This window comes from Mastigoproctus giganteus, chromosome 7 (assembly GCF_048544385.1).
Source record: "Mastigoproctus giganteus isolate SK-2022 chromosome 7, ASM4854438v1, whole genome shotgun sequence".
Taxonomy (NCBI): Eukaryota; Metazoa; Arthropoda; class Arachnida; order Uropygi; family Thelyphonidae; genus Mastigoproctus; species Mastigoproctus giganteus.
The window spans coordinates 179,658,688-179,685,347 of record NC_143581.1 but is presented as its reverse complement, the minus strand read 5'-3'; the positions used below and the strand labels follow the sequence as shown (position 1 = coordinate 179,685,347).

Below are 26,660 nucleotides of genomic sequence, written 5' to 3'. Positions count from 1 at the left end.
AGAAATTCTGCTTACAGATGGTGATCACAAAGACATCTCCAACATTGATTTATTACAAAGAATTAAAATATTTGAAACCATTTTGAAGAGAATTATTCTCCACCAAAAATCTTGAAATTAAGATGCTCAAACAAATAATAGCATCATTGGCAAATCTTTTTGTGGTTTTAAGAATTTTTGTGACATTTCCAATATCACAATGGTTGTAGAATGAGCTTTTAAAATATGAAATTATTATAACTTATCTCTGTTCCATGATAACACAAGATCAGTTGGATGGACTGGCAGCTATATCAGTTGAAACATGCCATTGCCAATGATTTAGACCTGGATGGTATATTCAAAGATTTGCAGCTTTTAAGGCAGGGAAAAGTTAATCTTTGAAGGTGAAATTTTAATGAGTATATAATAATTAATGCCACTTGTTTATTTATTGGTGCTTCCATAGCCAGGTGGGCAGGAGCAGCAGTGTGTAGCACACGCTTCTTGATTAGACTGGGTTTTAGCCCGTGACCACCAAATACGGAGGATGCGGAAAGGTTAGGGAATGACCACCGCATATCCCCAGAGCAATATGGCCTTAGTTGCTAATGCTCCTAAAAACAACAACAGCCACTTGTTTATTAAAGTTAAATTAAGAAATTATATTTTTATTTTAAGATTTTAAAATAAAGTGAATAAAATAAACAATGAAATTATATCAAAAAATTTATATTTTCTTTTTGAACTGAAAAACCTTTTTTCAGCTTATATAAATTGGGATAGGGTGTGGGTACTAAAGCAAAGTTGGCTCAGGGCAGCACAACTCTTTGAGCTTGCTCTTGACAACAAGCTTAGTTAGTTTACTTGAGTAGCCAAATGAAAAGGTTTCGGATTGAATATAGACTGAAGAATTTTGTTAAAAATTCTTAGTTTGAAAATTGTCGGCATTTTTGAATTATTAACACTGTGAACAATATTCTGATTTGAGATGACATAGAGTAAGATAAAACACCACCTGGTTTTATTTCTCAACTGACTGATATAAGTTTTATAGCATCATTTTGTATCAGAACAATTCCCTGGAATTTTATTCTGCAATCATTTTCTGCCTTCCCACTTCAACTTCCATCCTCCCAGTCAGTGGCGAATTCAGGGTAGGGACACTGGGGTATGTGCCCCCCTGTCATTTTTCGGAAAATGTAATAATTTTTTATACAAAAATAATTTTTTTTTTCATTGTTAACACAGGATTTTATCTGTTTTTGCATTGTGTCTCAGCTGTTTTCAACTGACTACAGTTGGCAACACTGATACTAATGTGATTGCCATTCTAATGCACAAAATGGTGCCCCTCCCGTCATTTTTTACTGGATCCGCCACTGCTCCCTGTCTTCATGACACGAGCATGAGTGCAATGAATGTCTTTATCAGAACATCAGCACTACAAATTGTTGTCCAAACAACTGAAATAATCGTGAAATTATCAGTATTCAGAACCAAAATCAACTGACTAGGTTTTGATCTGTATCTTAACTTGGCTCAAATCCTAGTTGTGACCCAGACAATTAATATTCAATAAATATCTGAATTCAAGAACCCATGGTGATCAAGCTGTGTAACAATTTGAAATATGAAGAGGGTGCAGCCATAAACTTTCACCAACCTATCATTTTTTTTTGTATGGTCATCCACTTGATCAAAATGTCTTTAAAAAAATAATAGTCAAGAAAGGTTCTTTTTTTAAAAATAGCATGACAGGAAAAGAAACAATCACCAACTTCTAGCTCAGACAGGACAGTTGTAACCCAATTAATGAAAAGGTTATTAGGAATATCTGACCATTGCTAAGAGCCATATTAAATTGCTTTATGGGCTTTACCAGGCCTGTGGCCCATATTTTTGATTATCTCATCTTGAGAGAGATGATGCCACTGCAATATACAAGGAAATGCTGCTGTGCAGAGTTCTGATTATGAGCTATATATCAGTAATCTAAAACATTTACAATCTATTTGTTTATTATTCCATATGATATACTGTTTGGCTTCCATCCTTCTAAGAGAATCCCTCAAGTTTAAAATATAATATTTTCGGTAAAAATTCCTCCATAAGAAGGGAAACTATCCCAATCCCAAATTTAAAAACATAGATTTTCTGATTTTTTCTGTTAGTTTAGTCTAAAACAATAGTTGTGAAGATTTAAATCTAGCTTTATTGGAACATGGTTAGAATTTTGTATAAATAACTAATTAAGAAGTAGCTATTTGTTAAAGATTAATATGCATATTTCTCAGAAACTAAAAATGGATTTCTTTTTCGGAATGAGTATAGTTGATTTTATAACAATTGGTCATTTTTTTTTTTCAGTATGGTTGCTTTATTAAACAAGTTTCGCATTGAGTATGCAGATGTGACGGTACTTTCTGCTCTTAATACTCCACCAAATGAAGAATGGTAAGTGAACTTTATTTTGATCTACTGTCAGTCCTTAGTATATGGTATGGTTACATTAGGAGATACTTTGTTATTTTAATCTATGGGAAGGGGGAGGGAATTATGTTTATTCATGTAATGGTACCTATTAGTGAATGCACCAAACATCCCAAGTTTCCTAATTTGATCTTATCTTTCACAATTAGAGACTTAAAACCTCATTTTATTGATCATGAAAAGCATCCCAATTTACAGAAAATTTAAAGTATTAAATGAGAGAATAATCTCTAGCAAAAAGTAGAAGCACACATCCAAATTTTACACTGTGGCCCAAACTCTGTTCCAATTTTCCTGCTGTTTTCAGGAAACATTGGAATATTGAGTTTGCCGATTAATTTTAGTAATCAATCAGTAGAATAAATTTAGGTTTTTTGTTGGCTATGTATGTATTCTAATTATGTTGTTAGCTATGTATTCTAATTTTCTGCTGGAACCAGAAAATTAGAATACATAGCCAACAACAGATATGACTAAGATGCAAAATGAAAATATTTGTATGGCTATTGGAAGATTTATGTGAAAACGAATAAGTTTTCCAATGTCAAATAAAATTTAGTTCATTTTAGTAATTAACACGTTCACAGGCAGTTATTCATTCATCACTAACCAGTAGAACATATTTAGGTCTGCAGCCTAAAATATAATGTCAAATCATATTATATCAAATGTGGTTAACGTATTGTAAAATAAGATTGTGCTTGCTATTGATTAATTGATTGGAAAATGAGGATAAGAAACCATAAGGCTACACATTAAAGTGATTGATACACTTTCTGTGGTATATACAGCTATTGCTAGAGTTCAACACATTCCAGACTGATGAATCAATGGCTAGGTATTTTTATAAAAAAAATGACAAACTACTTCAAAAGTTCATGGAAAAATTTATCATAACTTCAACAATAACCTCAGCTATCAATATCAGAAAAGTTGACTTCAAAAACAAACAGCTAGAATGTAGATGATAACTTAGCTGTGGGTACTGGCTGTGACAGTGCCTAGAAGACAGTGCCTAGAAGAGAAAACAGATATTTCATATGAGATTGCAACGTATCAGGTAACCATATGAGGAGGCAACAGATTCGGGATTTTTGAATGCTGATCTCAAAACAAAAATTTCAACCAAAATCTGTTACTCGGCTTTCTGCTATACCCAAAATGCAATAGCCAAACAGTCAACTGGTGAATGAATGTGCTGATAACCTGAGGGAAATTATTAATATTTGTATATGGAGAGACTCCTCTACTTATAATTTGAACTCTTCAATTTTAAACTGCCTACTTTGAGAAAAAGATTTTGATCTTTACCAAAATTATCACTTGCAGCAATATACAGAAAGATTAGTATATAATTTAGTATATAATACAGAAATATTAGTATATGCAGTATATACAGAAAGATTATTCTTTTTATTGAGGTTAAGGCTATATGGAAAAACTTTAGTAATTTAACGTTATGCTTCTCAGTGTTGGAATCAACACTAAACGTAATTTTGAGGTTATGCCTGGTAATGATGTCTTGAAACAGATAAAGAGTCTTGTAAATTGTACAGTGAACAGTATAAGCAAAATTCAAGAAATTCAGCCTTAAATTTTACCTTTTTTAACATTATTATTTTTTTGCTGTTGTTATTTTCTGGTATTTATCTAAATTATTTATATTTATAACTGTGAGCCTTCACAGGCAGTTATAAAACCTGTTTTTATAAAATATGGTGCAGTGTTTTTCTTTGTCATGGCATGAATTATATACAGTGGAGACAGATGGCAGAGAGAGAGAGAGAGTCCATGTTGTTCTTTTGATGATTTATTGAACAATATTGCTTTTGGAGTTTGACTGTATAATGCAAATGTGTGACTTCACTTGGATTACTGTCTATGGATATGGAAGCTATACCTGGAAAAAATTATGCTGAACTTCTCAAAATGATCCAGAGCTGGGAAATACACCCAGTGAAACTGGCAAAAGGATTTCCATGAAACTTTGAATACATGTGCTACAGAGCTTGGTAACGTAGAGAAAAATCTGACTGAGGTTTATAAAACAATGAGAGGAGAAAGTAAATTAAATGAAAGTGAAAGTTTTGTGGTATTAAATGATGCCTGGGTTGTAGGAAGTCTTTCCTTTAGCCAATGAGTTGATACTCATTGGGATAAGATGCTTCCATCGGTAATTGTAGCTGTAGCTTGCAAAAATTCAATAGCTGATTGGATCAGTACCTATAAGAGGAAGGAAACATATAGGTAGTGGTGGTTTTTTTTTTTTTTTTTTTTTGGGACCTAGCCTCCTTGCACTACATGGTTAGTACTAATATTAATAAATATTGCTATTGAAGAAGAAAGTGATGTGTTAAGCTAATATGTTATAATACCTTTGAATGGTATGTTATTATCATTATCAGTGTTGAGCTATGTGCCTGGACCTGCCTTTTGCAGATTTGGATCTGCAAAACACAACTCAACAACCACATCTCCATATCTTCCTATCCTTAGTCCACATCTCCATATCTTCCTATCCTTAGTCCTCCTCTTAATCTTCCCATATCTACCATCCTCTCTCTCTCTTCATCTGTCATAGTTCCCCTTAATCTCTCTTTGTGCCTCTCCCCCTCAGATTTTCTCTCCATTACATCCTTCATCAATCCTTCATCTTGCAACACATGTCCAATTCAATTTCTCTTTCATCTGTTTATTTTAGTCAAATATCTCTTCTCAAAACCTCTTCATTTCTCACTTTCTTGACCTATCTTATCTTTTCTATTCACCTCCATGTCGGAGGTTGGGAATGAGCAGGCGAAGTTTTTGCGGCTCTGGCAAATAGAGAAGTTTTATTTTATATTTTGCTGTTTTATTGACTTAAATTGGCATATTAATTTATTTTCTAGAAGTAGCTTAAAATTCCTAGTACAATACTTAGTTTAATTTTTAACTTCGATAGAGATTTTGTAGGTTATTACTTAGTATCGGTAAGGGTATCCAATCCACGTGTTTTACAAGTTTTTGCAGCTCTGGCGAATGCAAAGTTTTTAGCTATATTTAGCCGCTTTATTGATTTAATTGTTATATTAAATTAATTTCTATAAGTAGCATGTAGACCTAGTCAAGATCCTTGGTTTATTCTGAATTTAGATAGCGAGATTTTGGAAGTTAATTAATACTTAGTGTCCGTAGATTTACCATTCGTAACTTGCCGTTATTGTTTGCAATGCAACGTAATGTATATAGTAATGTATCGATTAATCAGTAAAATTTATCAATCATGTTAAACTTCATTATCAATTAAATTGTACTTTTTTAACTAAATACATATAACGACTTAGATTTACAAATGTAACATTATTAATTAATAAATAACTTGATGCGGAAGTTATATAATGAAACTCGGAGATAATACTCGATACTGAAAAAAAAAAAAAATATATATATATATATAACTGTTATAACTGCATTGGGATATATATATATATATGTTATAACTGCATTGGGATATATATATATATATATATGTTATAACTGCATTGGGATATAAGTTTAGGGTTATAATTTTGTACTGAAATTGAATTTTATTGAAATTGAATCAAAATCATGACTCACACCAGAGCAGCAAAGCAAAAGGCTCAAGCTAATAGGAGTGCTGTGGCTCAGGGGAGAACTGAGGGGGGGCAGTTTCCCTCTGAATCACAGCCTTTTAAAATGCACTACTTGCTTGATCTTTGTGGAGCAATCAGGTACAGGACATGATATTGCCAAGGGGAATGTCTTTGTGTGTGCATGATGTAAGGAGTGTGAGGAAATCAGGTAACAACTCGGTGTTGTTATGGGCCTATATGAGAGCTTGAAGGACAGGGTGGATGCCCTCGAAGGATCTAAATAGAGGGGCCCATCAATCTCTCAGTTTCCCACATCAACACCAGAGCTTACACTTGAACATCACAACACAGCGGCAACCCACAAGGTAGAATGCACTGGTCCCACAGGAAACATTTATGTAAAAAAGGATAGGTGGAACAGGACCAGGGTATATCTGCCAGAGGCAAAGGTTTATGACGTAGAGCAGATATCATCTTTTAAGGGTACAGAAGGTGATATTGTTGTACACGTTGGCATTAATGATATTAAGAGTAGAAGACCAGCAGAATTACTAAACAAGTACAGGTCACTGTTGAAAAAAAGCCATGAATTAGGGTTGAATTTGGAAGTGTCTGCAATTCTGCCCAGACATGATAGGAGGGAGTATATGATGAGAGCTTTGTCAATCAATTTGGCCCTGGAAAGATTTTGCAGGGTTCAAGGGGTAGAATTTCTCTCAGCCTGGTGTGTGCTTGTTAACAGGAGAGACTGCTTTTACAGGGATGTGATACACTTAAATAGAAAGGGTGCAAGAATATTTGCTGATGCTATCGAGGCAGTATCAGGTGGGTTGGAAAACTGCTAGCTTGGGGGGATATGCGGACTAATATATTAACAGTAGCCGCTGGTAGAGGTGAAACTGCTTCTTTCACTGCTTCTATTGGAATGAGCAGCAGCCTGGAAAACAAGATGCAGGGATTTTCAGAGACTGCCGGGAGTCATTGCGGTACAAGAAAACACATGGGTTGTGTTAGGGTAGCAAAGAATAGGAACAGGTGCATGTATACTTGCGTGTACACCAATGTTAGGAGTTTGGTAAATAAATTTGATGAATTGGAGGTGTTTGTCAAGACATCAAAGGCAGATATTGTTTGGATATCAGAGACGTGGTGTCACACAGATGTAAGGAATGTAGAACTGGAATTTGGGGAGTACAATGTATACAGGAAAGATAGACAGGATAGGAAAGGAGGAGGGGTTATGCTATTAGTTAAGAAACACAAAATCCAAGGAAGTGCAGCCAGTTGACATCGCTGGACAGTGCAGTGTTGAGTCAGTTCGGTGTGACATAAGCACTGGGAAATCAAAATTGAGAGTAGGAGTGTGTTATAGGCCTAATGACTCTGATGAGTATAATAAAAAAACTGTACAGGGAAATAGAGTGGGCCAGTAAATCAGAGAGTCTTATAATGGGGGATTTTAATTTCCCAGATATTTACTGGAATTTGTGGGTTGGTCAATCACACACTAGCAAGGCTTTTGTGGATTTATTGGATGGTTGTTTTCTACATCAGCATGTTCAGGAGGCAACTAGAGGGAGTAATACTTTTGATCTGATTATCAGTAGTGATTCTTCATGCATTAAGAATCTGCAGATAAAGGAACTACTAGGTGGCAGTGATCACAGTGTGCTGAAGTGGAATTTAATCATAGAGGTAACTACCATCAAGGATAATGCGCTGGTCCCAAAGGAACTAGTAGTTGTTGGTGACTCTATTGTCAGGGAAACGGGGAACATGCTTTGTAAAAAGGATAGGTGGAACAGGACCAGGGTATGTCTGCCAGGGGCAAAGGTTGATGACGTTGTAGAGCAGATATCATCTTTTAAGGGCACAAAAGGTGATATAGTTGTACACGTTGGCACTAACGATATCAAGAGTAGGAGACCGGCAGAATTGCTTAACAAGTACAGGTCACTGTTGAAAAAAAGCCGTGAAATATGGTGAAATTTGAAAGTGTCTGCAATTCTGCCCAGACACGATAGGAGGGAGTATATGATGAGAGCCTTGTCGATCAATTCGGCCCTGGAAAGATTGTGCAAGGCTCAAGGGGTAGAATTTTTTTCAGCCTGGACTGTACTTGTTAACAGGAGCGATTGCTTCTACAGGGATGGGATACACTTAAATAGAAAGGGTGCAAGAATATTTGCTGATGCTATCGAGGCAGTGTTAGGTGGGTTAAAAAACTGCTAGCTTGGGGGGATACAAAGACGAATAGATTAACAGTAGCCACTGGCAGAGGTGAAAGAGATTCCTGCACTGCTTCTATTGGAATGAGCAGCAGCCTGAAAAACAAGATTCAGGATATTTCAGAGACTGCTGGGAGTCATTGCGGTACAAGTAAACACATTGGTTGTGTTAGGGTAGCTAAGAATAGAAATAGGTGCATGTATACTTGCGTGTACACCAATGCTAGGAGTTTATTAAATAAATTTGATGAATTTGAGGTATTCCTCAAAACATCAAAGGCAGATATTGTTGGGATATCAGAGACTTGGTGTCACACAGATATAAGGAATGCAGAACTGGAATTTGGGGAGTACAACGTCTACAGAAAGGATAGACTGGATAGGAAGGGAGGAGGGGTTATGCTATTAGTTAAGAAATACATAAAATCCAAGGAAGTGAAGCCAGTGGACATCGCTGGACAGTGCAGTGTCGAGTCAGTTTGGTGTGACATAAGCATTGGGAGATCAAAATTGAGAGTAGGAGTGTGCTGTAGGCCTAATGACTCTGATGAGTATAATAAGAAACTGTATAGCGAAATAGAGTGGGCCAGTAAATCAGAGAGTCTTATAATGGGAGATTTTAATTTCCCAGATATTGACTGGAATTTGGGGGCTGGTCACTCACACACTAGCAAGGCTTTTGTGGATTTATTGGATGATTGTTTTCTACATCAGCATGTTCGGGAGGCAACTAGAGGGAGGAATACTCTTGATTTGATTATCAGCAGTGATTCTTCATGCATTAAGAATCTGCAGATAAATGAACCACTAGGTGGCAGTGATCACAGTGTGCTGAAGTGGGATTTACTCAAAGAGGTAACTACCATGGATGGATAGCAGGATGGCTTCAGGGCAGGAGGCAGAGGGTTGTGATAAATGGCTATTCCTCAGATTGTGTTAATGTAAGAAGTGGGGTTCCCCAAGGATCAGTATTAGGACCACTGTTGTTTTTAATTTTCATAAACGACATCGATGAAGGGATAGAGGGCGTGAAGTCTAAATTTGCAGATGATGTTAAAATTGGTAGAGTAGTTAATGATCACTGTCAAGCTGAGCTTCTTCAGAGAGATCTAGATAGACTTCAGGAATGGTCAGAAAAAGGTGGCAGCTATGCTTTAATGCCCAAAGTGTAAGGTATTTCACCTGGGAAACAGTAATCCCAAAATAACTTATTCACTTAGTGGAGTTCAACTAAACCCAGTACTGGAGGAAAGGGACTTGGGTGTTATGATACAGTCAGACATGAAATTCTCTGAGCATTGTAAACAGGTTGCATGGAAGGCCCATGGTGTCCTATGGATGATCTATCGAACTTTTGCAAGTAGAGATAGGGACGTGATAATCCCATTATATAAAGCTTTTGCTAGACCACACTTGGAATACTGTGTTCAAGTATGAAGACTGCACCTAAAGAAAGACATCGAGCTTCTTGAAAGGGTGCAAAGACGGGTAACTCGCCTGGTGAGATCGGCAAAAGGGCATCCTTATGAAGAAAGACTCCGAATATGTGGGTTGCAGAGTTTGGAAACTAGACACCTTAGAGGAGATTTGATTGAGGTGTTTAAGGCTCTGAGAGGCATCAGTAAAATGAATGAGGACAAAATTTTCAAGATTATGAATGATGCTAGAACTAGGGGACATAAATTCAAGTTACAGTGGGAAATGTTTAGATTGGACTGCAGGAAGTTTTATTTTAGCTAGCGAGTTATAAATTACTGGAATAAGTTGCCTACATGGGTGGTAGAGGCTGACAGTTTGGGGAAATTCAAAGGTCATCTGGATAGTACCTTCGGGTGAGGGAAGCGCATAGGATGATAGGTTTAATTTCCTTTTCTTTTATTAATTATTATTATTTATTATTTTTTTTTTATCATTGTTATATTTGGGGTTTTTTTTTTTTTTGTGTTTGGGTGGTGCAGCATAAGCCATAGGCTTTCTTGCACCATGCGGCCATTACTAATACTAATACTAATAATCACCTGAGAGGGCATAAATTCAAATTGAGGAAAGACGGTTGTAGGATAGATGTGCGGAAGTTTGCCTTTAACCAGCAGATAGTTTATTGGTGGAACAGACTTCCATCTTTTTTTGTGGAAGTTGATAGCTTAAATAAATTTAAGGCTGAGCTGGACAGGTATTTGAAATGAACGGAGCGTTTTTTTTTTTTTTTTTTTTTTGGTTGATGCTGCATAACCTTGCTTTCTTGCATTGTATGCCTCTACTAAGGCTAATGCTAATGTCAACATCTCTAAACTTTCTAATCTTCGAATATCTTTCATTCTCAGTGTCCATGTTTCTGCTCCATAAAGTACTACACTCCAATCAGACTGTGCCAATCTTTTCCTTAAACCAATTCCTAATAATACTCATAATCATCATCAGCCAGCACCTCCATAGCCAGGTGGGCAGGAGCAGCAGTGCATAGCACATGCTTCTTGATTAGACCGGGGTTCAGGCCCGTGAGCCACCAAATACAGAGGATGTGGAAAGGTCAGGGAATGACCACCGCATATCCCCGGTGCAATATGGCCTTAGTTGCTAATGCTCCTAAAAACCAAATAACAACAATAACAACAACTTCATCAGCCATTTTCAATCCACTGCAGGGTGACACGTTCGTCGCCATCTAAGTGACGTAACAGGGCTTACCATCGAGGTGTGCATGAGTGGATTTTAGGGAGGCAGGCCAACCAGACTTCTCCTAAATCTTCGGAAATAGAAAGATATTGGATCCATCAGTGTTTTAGACTGAGTGTCTGATAACACACAGAATGCCTTTTCCCCTCTAAGCCCCAATACTCATAATACTAAAACTAATTCCTGATAATATTCTTCTTTGCTTCTCAAAAGCTGTTTTACCCATTGCTGTTCTTATTTCTCTGTTGCACTTTGCTTCTCCCACTTTTAGGCTTCCCAAATATCTCTACTCACTCACCTGTTATATTCTCTTCTCCTATTTCAATATTGAACTCACACCTTTCTCATAACCTCCTGTTCTCATAACCTTTGTCTTCTCAATATTTATTCTCATTGAAAACCTATCCTAACTTTCCTTTACCTTTTTAACCATTTTCTGAAATCTTTCCTCAGAATCGGCCACCTGTGCTATGTCATCTGTAAATCTAACACTCAGTAACCTCTCCCTCCATCTTAACCCCATGCAACTCTCCCTCACCATATTTCTTTTACCAAATACCTCCTTAACCATTTTTTCTACATATACATTAAATAAATAAAAAATGTTGGACCTATGCTTGAGAAATGGACTAAGAATTGGGAATGGGTGGTTCCAAAAGCAGAATAGTCACAGTTGTATGAGCTATAGCTGGGACAGGAAACAGAAATCAATAATTGACTACATATTGATTAGTAGTTACCTATGATAAAAGTGAAATATATTAAGGTAATACCAGGAGAGTAGCGATGGGGAGTAATCATAGACTACTTATAGGAGTGTTAGCATTATTGAAGGAGAGAAATAAAGGAAGAAGACAAGAGAGGAGGATTAAGATATGGAGGCTGAAAATTGAGGATATACAAAAAATATATAGAGAAAAGGCAGAGAAACTGAGGCCTGAGAATGAAGTACAAGAAGTAGAGGAGGAATGGGATGGATTTAAAAAGGCTTTGGTTGTGACTGCAGAGGAAGTGTGCGGGAGGTCAAGTGGTGTGAGGAGATGGAAAGAAACACAGTGATGGAATAAGAGAGCAAAAGTGGCTACTCCAAGGAAGAATTGGGCCTTTAGAAAGAGATGTAAAAACAAAACGGATAAGTCAGAGAGAGAGAGAGAATATAAAGAAGCAAAAAGGGATGCAAAGAGAATAGTTGAAAAAGAGAAGAAGAACTGGTTGGAGAGTTGGTTGCAAGGTCTGCAGGGTGTTCATAATGGAAAAAAGATGTTATATGGATTAGTGAAGAAAAGAAGGGATCGGAAGGATCAATATTACCTGTATAATGAGATGGGAAGAATGATTACAAATGAAGAAGAAATAAGAAGAAGGTGGAGAGACTATTTTAGGAGGCTATTGAACATCAGAGAGAAAGGAGATACAATGAAAGAAGGAGTAAGGGAAAAAGAGGAGAGGAGAGAGGGATATCAGGAAGTGAAGTAGTGCAACAATGGAAAAGATGAAAGGAGATAAATTGCCAGGTTTTGATGAAGTGACTGTAGAAATGGTAAGATGTGATCGCCAAACAGGACTGTAATAGATCACAAAATAGTGAAAGTAGTATGGGAGGAGAAAGCGATACCAAGAAAGGAGGATTAATTGTGCCTATATATAAAAAAGAGGATAAGAAAAAGTGTGGGAATTATAGAGAGATCACCCTGACTAGTCACATAGGGATTTTGTACAAAAGAATATTGGTGAGGAGAGTATGAGAAAAGGTTGAGAGTAGAATGAGGGAATTGCAGTGGGGCTTCAGAGAAGGCAGATTGACCACAGATCTAATTTTTTTTCTGTGAGACAAATGATGGAAAAACATTACAAGTATGGAAGGGATCTGTGCATGGCTTTTTTGGATATTGAAAAGGTGCATAATAGTGTAGAGAGCAGAAGCATATGGGAAGTGCTAAAAAAACAGTGACTAGAAAAGTCATTGACAAAGAATATTAAAGGTCTATATAGAGGTATAGACCTTTAATGTGAAAGCCTGAAAGCTATGTGAAAACAATGGTTGGAAACAGGCTGGTTTGAAATTAATAATGGACTGAGTGTAGTGCGCTCCCACTTTTACTGTTCATAGTAGTAATGGATGATATAGTGAATGCTGTGGCAAAAAGGATTGGGACGGGAAAAATGAGAGTGATGATGTTTGCTGGTGATTTGTCATTTATATGGGATGGAGATACAGGAGCAGGTGAAAAGCTGGGTGGAGGAGACAAAGAGATACAATTTAAAGTTTAGTGATGCTAAGAGTAACAATGAAAATGACAAGGAAGGGAGGGGGGGGATTAACATCTTTATTGAAAGTGGATAGTTTCAGATATTTAGGGAGTACAGTAGATAAAGAAGGTAGAATTGATAAGGAGATATGTAGAAGAGCAAACCAAGGAAGAATGTTTTATAACTGTGTAAAAGATCTAGTTTGGAGAAAGGAGGTACCTGACAAGTGAAAGATAGTACTCTATAGAGCTTATTATTCACCAATAATAACCTATGGATCAGAATCATGGGTAATGTGGGAGAAGGATATTATCAGAATACAAGCTATGGAAATGAAGTTTCTGAGAGGTGTGAGTGGAAGGACCAGGAGGGAGGGAGGGAGGGAGGGAGAGAGAGAGAGAGAGAGAGAGAGAGAGAGAGAGAGAGAAATGCAGTCATTCAAGAGAAGAATGAATACAAGAAATGATTGGGAACAGACTGAGATGGTTTGGTCATGTAAAGGGAATGGAGGATAACAGATTGTCAAAGAGAATGTTAGAAATAAAAATGGAGGGTAAAGACCAAGAGGAAGGCCGAGAAGAAGATGGCAAGAGGTGAAGAGAGAGAGAGACATTGAGAAAAGTGGTGTTTGATGGGAGTAGCTGGTGAGAAGAGGTGTTTGCTGGGAGAAGCTTGAGAGAGAGAGAGAACTGGTGGGAAGATAGAGCTAAATGGAGAAGACTGGTTTCTTCATTGACCTGACAAGAATCTGGAATGAGAACAGATAAGTAAGTAAGTATACATTAAATAAAGTCAGTGAAAGACAACATCCCTGTCTCACACCTCTTCATATCTTTACACTTTCAGTGTCACCTTGTCTTATCCCTGTTCCTTTTTTTCCAATATAATCTACTAATCATTCTTCTGTCCTTCCAATCCACTGCAGTCCTTTCCAGTATATTCATTAACTTAACCCAGTCTACTTGATCAGCAGCCTTTTTTAGATCTATAAGATATATATGTACATCCTTTGTTTACTTCAAGATGTGTTTCTGCCAGCATTTATATCACACCTATTGCATCATTCCCCTCCCTTCTGAAATCAAACTGTCCTTCATCTTTCCATTTAATATTATAATAATAGCCATGTAGTGCAAGGAAGCCACAGGCTTTAGCTGCTCTGGCTGAAAAAAAAAAAAAAAAAACCAGCAGATGAGAAAATACAAATTATTTGCTTCTCTCCTCATATAGGTAAATCCAGTTGACCTTTGAATTTATTCAAAATGCAAGCCTCAACGACCTGTGAAGGCAAGCAATCCAACAATCAGTGACCCACTGGCTAAAAGGAAACTTCCTACAATTTAGTCTAAACTTCTTCCCCAGTAATTTGAATTATGCCCCCGAGTTCTGAAAATTCTACATTCATTCGTTTTACTAAATCCCTCTCAGAGTCTTATAAACCTCAGTCAGGTCACTCTGAGGTACCTGGTTGCCAAGCTCTTTCCTTGTATGGGTACCCTTTTCTGATCTTGCCATGCCAGTTGCCTGTCTTAGAACCCTTTCTAGAAGCTCAATATCTTTTCTTTTTCAGATGAGGTCTCCATACTTAAACACAATATTCCAAATTGGGTTGTACAATTGCCTTATACAGTGGGACTATTAACTCCATATCTCTACAGGATAGTGTTCGATAAATCATTGGTAGGGCACCATCAGCTTCTCTGGCTGCCTGTCTATCTACACTGCATAGAAAACTTCATATCTTCCCATATTATAAGTATAAGACCTTGCACTTTCCTGCATTAAAATACAGCTGCCACTTTTCTGACCATTCTTGCAGCCTATTCAAGTCATCCTGGAGTGTTGCTTGGTACTGATCATTAACACCTCTGCCAATCTTTATGGCATCTGCAAATTTTGACATCATGCCTTCTATTTGATGTCATTTATGAAAATGAGAAACAACAGTGGTCCAAGAACCAATCCTTGAGGGATCCCACTCCTGACATTACATTAATCTGAAAAATATCCATTATCACAACCCTCTTTCTTCTGCCCTGCAGCCACCCAGCACTCCATCTTAGAATCTTATCAGTAATCCCAACCTGTTCAATCTTATAGAGTAACCTCTCATGAGGGGGACTGAGTCAAATTCTTTGCTAAAATCCAAATAAACTGTGTTGAAATTGTTCCCTAAATCCAGCTCACGAGTAAATGTGTCAAAATAGCCTACTAAGCTAGTTAAGCATGATTTTCCCTTAACAAAGCCATGTTGTGTGTCCTTCAGAATGCCATATCTATCTAAATGTCCCTGGATTGCACTGTTAATCATTACCTCTATGATTTTTCCTATACTGAAGTCAGAGTAGCCAGTCTGTAGTTATCAACTTCACTCTTAGAGCTGTTTTTATGTATTGGCAATACATTGGCACGTTTCCAATCCAAAGGAATCTTCCCTAAGTCCAAAGATGCCCTCATAATTAAGCTCAATGCACTTGCTCGTGCTCTCCCTCAAAACTGCAGGGGGGGAAATAAGTACAGGGTATATGCCATCAACTCTGGGAGCCTTATGTGGGCTCAAAAGTTTTTCTAATAAATAGTCATCTGTAATTTCAAAATCACTAATTTCATATAACTCGGCCTCATTTACACAGCCTCTTCAAAATCTTTACATTTCACTGCATGGCATTCCTTTTCTATTGGTATCATTACTATAGTAGTCATCTGGCCATTCCCCTTGCTCATTAATTAACCTACCTATATCCCCTTGCTCATTAATTAACCTACCTATATCCCTTTGCTCATTAATTAACCTACCTATATAATTCTGTTAATCCCTGGTAACCTTATAAACTCTACTGATATTCCATCAATACCTACTGCCTTATTTCCCTTCATTCCTTTAATGCTGAAATTAACTCTTGCTCCATTATGACTAGCCCAAACTTTCTGGATCTGTTATTCCTATATTATCATAATCATCTCTTTCCTGTCACTCGGAGCCATATAAATCCCTTATATATTCCACCCATGTCTTCCTTATTTCCTTTAGTTTTCTTAATATCTTCCCATTGCTTCCTTCCATATCACCCTGGCATCTTCCCTTTTTCTCCATGCATACATTCTGTACTCTCTTGTACATAAAATTATATTTTCCTACCTTTCTAATACTTCTAATTTCCTACAAAACCCATCCACCATTTCTCTTTTGCTTTTTCCCTTACTTGTTGTTGTTAATCTCTCTCTCTTTACATACCGGCTCTTGCTATCTTTAAATTAATATTTTTCATTTCCTTTTCCATTTTTCTCTTATCATATCCTCTGTCACACTTGGTTTCTTAAGGGTTACCCCCTGCTTGAATCCTATTTCCTCCTCAGCTATTTTCTTTATTCTGTTTCTTAAATTAATCCACTTAGCATTTGTACTCCAATTATTCCTTTCCAATATTAGCCTTTCCTTTAATTTATTTATTATAGTATTCTTTCTTGTTCTTATTCTGTTCATGTTTCACCTTCTGTCAAATTATTAGAGGGAATGGACATTTGATGTGGGAAATGTTTTTTTTTTTTTTTTTTGCCTGATGGTGTATAAACTTGCTTATTTGCATCAGTTGCCACTACTAATACTTCTTGCTTTCTTTGCTACAGTAATATCCTTTTTGAACATTAATTTCACATACATTATTACAGTATTATGATCAGAATATATGTCTGTTCCTGGATATGCGTGTAAGTTCTTTACACTGTTTCTGGATCTGTTCCATACCAAGATATAGTCAGTTGAAAATTCTTCCATCCCCAAGCATTTTCCACATATATCTCCTTCTTTTCATCAAATATAAGCCAAAATATTTGTTATTCATTATCATTAGACCATTCTGTTCATAAAACTCCACCATCCTTACTTTTCCCCTCTCTGCCTAATGAGCACATATTGTCTCACATATTTTCCCTCCATTCCTTCTCCAACCACTATATTCCAATCATCCATAATTACCAAAAATCTGACTTGACTGCCTGATCTCTCTCTCTCTCTCTCTCTCTCTCTCTCTCTCTCTCTCTCTCTCTCTTTCAGTTACATGTTCTAGTTGCTCTTAAATCTCCTCTTCTTCATGTTCTGTTGTTGGCCTATGTACTTGTACTAATGTAATTCCTTTTGGTTCCACACTCATTCTTACAACTGTCAACCTGACACTAATGTATTCCACACTTGCAGATACTTGCTTGCTCATTGAATATGGAAAGGCAACAGTTGTAGATAAAATTAAACTTGAACTGCTGAAAGTTGGAGGAAAAATAGTGCCATGGTGGTTATGTTACATTATTCAGTGGTTGTTTTCTGAAGGACAACGTCCAGAAGATTGGAAAAAGCCATTAATTTAACCAATATATAAAAAAGTAACAAAGGTGGATGTGGGTATTACAATGGAATTTCAATCCTCAGCATAGAAGATGTAAATCTGTGCAAGTATCATAGGAAAGAGGATTAAAAATATTGTTGAATAGGTAAGGATAGTCAAGTTATTCACCAAACAAGGATGCTATGATCAAATATTTGCACTAAACAAATTACAAAAAAAGTCATAGGAAAAACACAAGAACTTGTATTTAGGAACTGTTGATCTTGGAAACTGTAAGAAGTACCTATAAATCTGCTCTTTCAAATTTTGGGAAATATGGCTTCAAGGAAAATCTTTTAAGAAGAATAAAAGTCATATAAAAATAGCAAATCTACATTAAGGATTGAAGGAAGCCATTAGAAAATGGTTTGAAAGATTAAGCTTGAAGTGAAGTAGGGCTGCACCTTACTTCTTTTTATAATTTTCATGAACTGTTTAATGAAAGAATGTTAAATTACTGACAAAGTTTGGCATAGGAGATGTAAAAAGTAGTCATTATATAAGTGATATTGTACTGAATAATAGCTTACAATTTTTTAAACAATCTAAATAAATAATAAATTACAAGATCTTCAAAAATCTAAATAAATAATAGTTTGCAAACCTTCAAAAATCTGAATTAGATGAAGGATGTAGAGAATTTCTCGGTGCCTCCGTAGCCAGGTGGGCAGGAGCAGCAGCGTGTAGCACACGTTTCTTGATTTAGACCGGGATTCGAGCCCGTGACCACCAAATATGGGGGATTCGGAAAGGTCAGGGAATGACCACCGCATATCCCCGGAGCAATATGGCCTTAGTTGCTAATGCTCCTAAAAACCAAATAACAACAGTAGAAAATTTCTCATTGAAATTAGTCACACAAAAAAGTTATGAAAATTAGAAGAGATAAGGAATATTTAGAATGTACAATAAATAACCAAAAATTGGAACAAGTTAGTGATTTTGTATGTCTGAGAGCAGTCATTAAGGAATGTGTAGGATTACACATGGAAATAGGCAGTAAAATAAGTAAAACAGGACATACAGGAACACAGTTAAACAAATTTTGGAGAAAAAGATAAAAAATCAGTTATTTATAAATATTTTTTATTAGCAATCAATAACTAAATTATTTTAAAATGATGGAGCCAAGAGCTGGCTTAGAAATAAAAAAATTAATCAATGAGAATTGGAATATACAGAGGGGAGGGTTTTAAGAAAAATTAATGGAATTAACAGATGGAATGACAGGACCATATTACAAATATGGTCCTGTCATTCCATCAAAAAAACAAGAAAAAACCTTGGGATGATATTTAATCAGAGGTAAGTGAAGTGGACTTAGATAGTATTAGCATTTAGAAAGGATGGGGAAAGGAAATTAAATAAATAGATATTTCAAGGGGAAAAAAAGCAAGTAGAATAAGCCTAGAAACAAACAGTAGCAAATCTAGTAGTGGTAGAGCATGGAGGAAAATAGTGAATAGAAAGCTGATTTAAGGATTGATTTACACAAGCAGAGTGACCTTTTCTTCTGAGCTTACCATTTTATACTTTCCTATTTCACCAGAGTTTTTCTTTCTTCTTGGAAATTTGCTCATATCTAGCCAGTTCATAAAAAGTGTGGCAAATCCCACTGAATACAATACATTTGGTTGTTGATAATTTTTTATTTTTTTTTTTTTTTGAAAACTCCAAACATGAAACGCTGCTCCACTGTCCAGGCCTTAACAGTCACCAGGGGCTGCCCCCAAGGTTTGATTTTGGCCCATTAGCATGGAACATGGTACTTGATGAAAGGATGACTGGTTCATTCCCTAATGTTGTCATTTCCTCTTAAGCCAATGATTTCATCATTGTTGTGGATGGATCCTTGAGAGTGACCTTGTAAACCACTGCCAACAAAACATATTAAAGGAGCTTCTGACTTTGTTCTCCACTCACAAACTTGCACTTTCTCCAAACAAGTGTTGCACATTAATGCTGAAAGGTAAGCTTCATGTGCACAGACCTCCTGCGACATTTGCTTCCAGGACAAGAGTCTCCAAAACCACCACTCTGTTAAACATCTTGGAATTATCTTAGATAATAAGCTCACCTTCATGCACCAAGTTCAGCTTCTCAGAGGAAAAAGTGAAGTACACTCACCATCCTTCTCACCAGAATTACTGAGGTTTGAAGGGCAGAGCTCTTCATTTGGTGTATAATGCTGTTTTCTTTCCTGTTGTCATTTATACAGTGGCAGTTTGTTCCACTGCACAGATAAAACCCCTATAGCTAAACAACTTACATGCCGAGAGCCATCCTTATTCAACTTTCCATGGGGTGTTGGAAAACTTCCATTGTCACACTTCAAGTCCTCACAGGAAAACTCCCACTTGACTTTCCTTTTGCCTACTGCTCATCCTCTCATGCCATTAAATACAAAATGCAGAGATCTTCGATATCAGACCTGAGGCAGGCACTGATATCCATTATGAGAACAAACATATCTGGAAGGCTCTTGTTGCCCGGTGGTGGGACAAGTGGACAAAGGTGAAATTTACAGAAATTTTTTCCCAACATGAGCATCATGAATAAGATGACACTTCACAGCTGAATCCTAAACTTCAGACAACTTATCTCCTTGCCGGACATGGAGTCTTTAACAGTAAAGTATGAGATCTGGGAATCCAGGAAGATGCTCTCTATTCTTTGTGTGGATGAGGAAACTTGTTACCACATCATGAATATTTGTCTAATCTATATTGATCTTAGACCGAACCTCGTGCAAGCACTGGGTATCACAACATTTCAACCTGAACATCAGCTTATCACATCCAAAAAAACCTTCCAAGCCTTGACCTCCTACACTAAAGCTATTTTCAAATGTTCCACCAAGAATGCAATTATTTTTGCCACTTTAGGACTTTAGTCAAGGCTGAAGCCCTTCCTGTGTGTGTTCGGCGATTGCCCTACAACCACTATGCTTTCTCTGCCTATCATCCTTCCACTTTTCTTGGCACGCTATCCTGCCTTTCTTCAGGGCTCCTGCCTACTTTTGGTTCAATGTCTGAACTTGCTAGGGGATGCCCTCTCTATCATCATCCCTTCCACCTTATCTCTTCTTCTCTATCCTATGTTTTATTCCTTTCTTAGTCCACTTTTGCTCTTGTCCTGGCCAGAGCACAGCTTGTAAATGTTCTTCTACTGCCTTGGCCATTGCTCCTCATTCCATGGACAGATGCTGGAAGGTGCCTTCCTTGGTGGCTGTGCCTCCCAGTAACTAAGTAACCAGTTGAATTTGTCTGCAATTCTCCCCTGACACGATAGGAGGGAGTATATGATAAGAGCCTTGTCAATCAATTCGGCCCTGGAAAGATTGTGCAAGGCTCAAGGGGTAGAATTTTTTTCAGCCTGGTCTGTACTTGTTAACAGGAGAGACTGCTTCTACAGGGATGGGATACACTTAAATAGAAGGAGTGCAAGAATATTTGCTGAAGCTATTGAGGCAGTGTTAGGTGGGTCGGAAAACTGCTAGCTTGGGGGGATACAAGGACTAATAGATTAACAGTAGCCACTGGCAGAGGTGAAAGTGATTCTTGCACTGCTTCTATTGGAATGAGCAGCAGCTTGAAAAACAAGATGCAGGGTATTTCAGAGACTTCTGGGAGTCATTGCGGTACAAGTAAACACATGGGTAGCTAAGAATAGGAACAGGTGCATGTATACTAGGAGTTTGGTAAATAAATTTGATGAATTTGAGGTATTCCTCAAAACATCAAAGGCAGATATTGTTGGGATATCAGAGACGTGGTGTCACGCAGATATAAGGAATGCAGAACTGGAATTTGGGGAGTACAATGTGTACAGGAAGGATAGACAGGATAGGAAGGGAGGAGGGGTTATGCTATTAGTTAAGAAACACATAAAATCAAAGGAAGCGAAGCCAGGCAACATCGCTGGACAGTGCAGTGTCGAGTCAGTTTGGTGTGACATAAGCATTGGGAGATCAAAATTGAGAGTAGGAGTGTGCTAAAGGCCTAATGACTCTGATGAGTATAATAAGAAATTGTACAGGGAAATAGAGTGGGCCAGTAAATCAGAGAGTCTTATAATGGGGGATTTTAATTTCCCAGATATTGACTGGAATTTGTGGGTTGGTCACTCACACACTAGCAAGGCTTTTGTGGATTTATTGGATGATTGTTTTCTACATCAGCATGTTCGGGAGGCAACTAGAGGGAGTAATACTCTTGATCTGATTATCAGTAGTGATTCTTCATGCATTAAGAATCTGCAGATAAAGGAACCACTAGGTGGCAGTGATCACAGTGTGCTGAAGTGGGATTTACTCAAAGAGGTAACTACCATCAGGGGTAAAGAGAAGGGTTTTTGCTTTCGTAAAGGCAACTACGATGATCTGAGACAGTATTAAAATTCTATACAGTGGGACAAACTAATGATGTTACCAACAGCAAATTCAAAATGGGAAGCATTCAAAGAACTTATCTTGGAAGCTACTAGGCTTTACATACCAACTAAAAAATATTGTTCTTAAGGTTTAGGCCTAAATGGATGTCAGATGAACTAATGAGACATATGGCAGAGAAGAAAAATGCATGGGTAACATGGAAGCCTATGATAGATATAAGCTGGTCGGTAACCAAGTCACAAAGAAGGTTAGGCAGGCAAAGGCAGATTATGAGAAATCCTTGGCAAAGGATGCAGAGAAAAACAGAAAAGAGTTCTTTACCTGTGTAAACTCTAGAAGGAAAGGGATGAATCAGATTGATCCACTGGATATTGATGGTTCAACAGTTGAGGATCCTGCTCAGGTGGCTAACAAACTAAACGAGTATTTTGCATCTACATTCACACATGAGGAGTTATTCAGGAAGGGGAATACCAGAGGTGAAGTAAACTCTGGCAGTGAGCTAAATGATTTTGTAACAACTGAGAGGAAAGTGGAGGAGAAATTGTTGAGGATAAACATAAAAAAGGCACCCAGGTGGATGGGATCTATCCAGTTATATTAAAGGAGGCAGCAAAGGAAGTAAGCAAACCCTTAGCCATAATTATGAGAGCTTCTTTGGACTCAGTGCAGGTACCCATAGACTGGAGATGTGCAAATGTTACCCCAATTCACAAAGGAGGATCAAAGGCTGACACAAGTAATTATAGACCTGTGAGTTTAACTTCTGTTCCAGGAAAATTAATGGAGGCACTGGTTAAAGAAGCACTGCAGGATCATCTAGACAAGACTTCAGATATAGCTCGGACACAGCATGGTTTTGTTAAGGGAAAGTCTTGCCTGACCAATTTGATTGGATACTATGATGCAGTCACAAAAGAACTGGATGCAAGTAATAACTTTGATATTATATATTTGGTTCTTAGAAAGGCTTTTGATACTGTTGCACATGGAAGACTGCTGCACAAATTGGAGGCAAATTGCTGCTATGGATAAAGGGATGGTTGAGGGGGAGAAAACAGAGAGTGGTAATCAATGGACACTGCTCATCGTGGACTAATGTTATTAGTGGAGTCCCTCAGGGTTCAGTGTTGGGTCCATTGTTGTTTTCTGTATTTATAAATGATATTGATGATGGTATATCAAGCTTAATGTCCAAGTTTGCAGACAATACAAAGGTTGGCAATATTGTTAAGATGATATAACACACGACCACTATCAAGACTGCTAACTATGCGAGGTCTGCTGTGGCAGAGCATTTCTGGGGAAAGCAGCATCGGATCTCCCCTGAAGACGCGGTCATTACTGACCGCGCCCATGGATTTTGGGAACGCAAGTGGCTCGAGAGCTTGCGAATCGGTTCATCCAGTCACAATACTATTAATAGGGACAGGGGGATCCGTTTACACTCCCTGTTTGAGGCAGTTGTCCTCAGAAGGGATGACCGTTTCTGTTTGACACGCTCCCGAGCCTCTTCCATTTCCGATACGCGCATGGAGAATGTAGATCATGTGTCTGATGATCACGTGGATGAGTGCCATGGACCGGCTACTTAAGGATGTGTCTTAGCACTAGTAGTATTCTGCTGAAGAAGGAGACGGCAGTTCTCCGAAAGCTCCAGGTTTCATTGTTTTATCGCTTTTAACCTAGTTTATTTTAATTAATTTTATTGCTTTTAACTATATTTTAAATTATATTTTAACTATAATCTAATCAGTGTTTTATTTTATTTGCGTCATTGTATATTATTTCATTGCATAGTAAATTTTCAGTTTAATCTTGGCTAGTGTTTATCATTAATTATTATAGTATGGAAATTCCCAGCCCCATAGGCCTGTTTGAAGAAATATTGTTAAGGACACTACTCACGCTATGCTGCTGCAACAGGATCTGGAAAGGTTGAGCAGATGGGCTGAGAGGTGGCAAATGAAGCTTAACATTGACAAATGTAAAGTACTACACATGGGAAACAGTAACCCCAGAACAACGTATCAACTCTGTGGTACTACACTGACAGTGGTAGAGAATGAAAAGGACCTGGGGGTAATTGTGCAGGCAGATATGAAGTTTTCTGAGCAGTGCAGATGGGCTGCAAGAGTAGCTCATGGTGTCTTGTCAATGATATACAGGAATTTTTCTAGCAGGGATAAGGAGGTGATTATTCTCTTGTATAAGGCAATGGTCAGGCCACACCTTGAGTACTGTATACAAGTCTGGAGGCCTCATTTCAAGAAGGATGTAGAGCTGCTGGAACGAGTACAGAGAAGGGCAACAAGATTAGTGAATGGAACAAAGGGTTGCTCCTACGAAGAAAGGCTTAAGTTTTGCAAATTACAGTGTCTGGAGACTAGGCACCAGCGAGGTGATCTTGATAGAGGTGTATAAAGCCTTGAATGGTTTGAGTATGCTCATTGCCGATGGGATTCTTCCTCTTGCTCAGAATAATCACCTGAGAGGGCATAAATTCAAATTGAGGAAAGACAGATGTAGGATAGATGTGTGGAAATTTGTCTTTAGCCAGCGGGTAGTTGGTTGGTGGAATAGACTTCCATCCCTTGTTGTGGAAGTTGATAGCCTAAATAAATTTAAGGCTCAGCTGGACAGGTATTTCGAATGAACGGAGGAGTGAAATGGGAGTGGGTTTTTTTTTTTTTTTTTTGGCTGATGCTGCATAACCTTGCTTTCTTGCATCATATGCCTCTACTAATGCTAATGCTAAAGATGAACAACACAGCTCACACTCATCTAGCTTGCAGTCTTGCATCTTCACAGTGCCACTAAGTGCGGTTTTGTGGGAACTACTGGCATTGTATAAGAAACACATTATGTCTACTATTTTTGTAGGAATGAAATCCTTTATTCTGCAATCCACCTTAAAATCGTGTATTTTAGCTACACTTTTGTACCCCAATAAATGTGCTAATGCTGTTCAAGATAAGAATGTGGCATATTGCAGTCAGCTTGCATCCAAATCTCCAGGTTCATTTTCTGCTTACACCAAAGCTTCCAGCAATTTTAAAGTAGTTATTAATCAGTCCAAACTAAATTTTGAACAGGCTAAGAGTAGAAAACTTGCTTCGTGTCCAAATAGTAGCCAAGCATTCTCGTCTTCTGCCAAAGCTATTGGCTGCCACTTTTGCTCATTCTACTCTCACCTCTGTTAAAACCTGATGATTCTATTGCCACATCAGCTAAAGTTAAAGCTGACCTACTAGCAGCCTGTTTTTCTTTTTAACTCTCCTATTGATTGTCTTTTAGTAAACCACCTCCCACCATTCCCTGTACACTTCATTCAATGCTTCCTGTGGTATTCTGTCAAAAGGATTTCAGAATAATTTTGAACAAACTTGATGCCAAGAAAGCTCAAGGTCCTGATGGTATTTCTCCATAACCTTTGCTTCTGAGCTTACCATTTTATACTTTCGTATTTCACCAGAGTTTTTCTTTTTTCTTGGAAATTTGCTCATATCCCGCCAGTTCCTAAAAAGTGTGGCAAATGCCTCCCATCCAGTTATCATACCATTGCATTTACTTCTACTCTTTCTAAAGTAATGGAGAAATCCATTAACTGCCAAATCCTAAACTATCTAGAAACTTTACATCTGTTCAATGATCACCAGTATGGATTCTGTTAGTGTTGATCCACTAGTGATAGGCTTATGTTACTCATCTATGGACAAATTGAATGGGAAAGTTTGGTGAAACTCAGGCAGTTGCTCTTGATATTTCAAAGGCTTTTGATCTTGTTTGTTATAAAGGTCCTCTAAATAAGCTTCAATAAGCTTCATCTTATGGGTTTTTCCAACTGTTTTTTGTAATTGGGTATTCAGTTTTCTTTGTGACTGCTCACTATGGGTGGTAGTAGACTTTCTGCTAACTTTTCTACTAATGCTGGTATTCCCCAAAGTTCTGTTGTTTCTCCCACTCTTTTCCTCTTGTATATTAATGACCTTCCAATGACTTGAAATCCTATGCACAGTTTTGCTGATGATAGCACAGCACATTCCACCTTCCAATTTGAGAAACCTTTCTCTGCACAAATAGCTTCAACTTCTTGAATATCCACTACCAATTCCTTAAATGCGGAACTGCAGGTCACTCTTGAGGATTCTTCTGCTCCTATGCATATCTTTCGATGCCACTCAGCTTTCTAGATAACATCACATATCTCTATTATGAATTACCCTGACTTCTAATTTCTATTTTGTCATAAGCACATCACAAATATTGCTTCCTTTGCCACTAAAAAATTGACTTATTTTTTTTTTTGCTCTCAGCATTACTTCTAAACACTTACTCACTCTGTGCAAATTTCAAATCCATCCTTCCATGGAATATGAATATTGTTCCCAAATCTGGGGTAGTGTCCCCATAACCTCTCCTGGGGTCTAGACTCCATTCAAAACAGGGCAGTTAGGTTAATAAATAATCCATATCTTAAAAAGTCTTCCCCTTCCCCCCCTCTCTCTCTCTCTCTCTGTCTGTCTCTCTCTCTCACACATACATACACACACATAGAGGTTCTGTTTCTGCTGCATGCCTTTATTACAGATATTTCCAAGGGGACTGTTGTTCTGAATTGGCTTCTATAATTCTCCCCCCCTCTTTCAAACCAGTCCAAACATGCCAC

The 26,660-nt window shown here is 37.6% G+C and overlaps 1 protein-coding gene across 2 annotated transcripts in view; it reads left to right on the top strand.

Annotated features, from left to right (window-relative positions):
- Positions 1-26,660, top strand: part of LOC150083367 (solute carrier family 12 member 2-like) — a 451,471-nt gene that overhangs the window by 345,521 nt on the left and 79,290 nt on the right. For both annotated transcript variants that reach the window (XM_090377993.1, XM_090377992.1), the window contains exon 21: positions 2,350-2,436. In XM_090377993.1, coding sequence (XP_090234119.1) covers positions 2,350-2,436 — 87 coding nt within the window. The remainder of the gene's footprint in view (positions 1-2,349; positions 2,437-26,660) is intronic.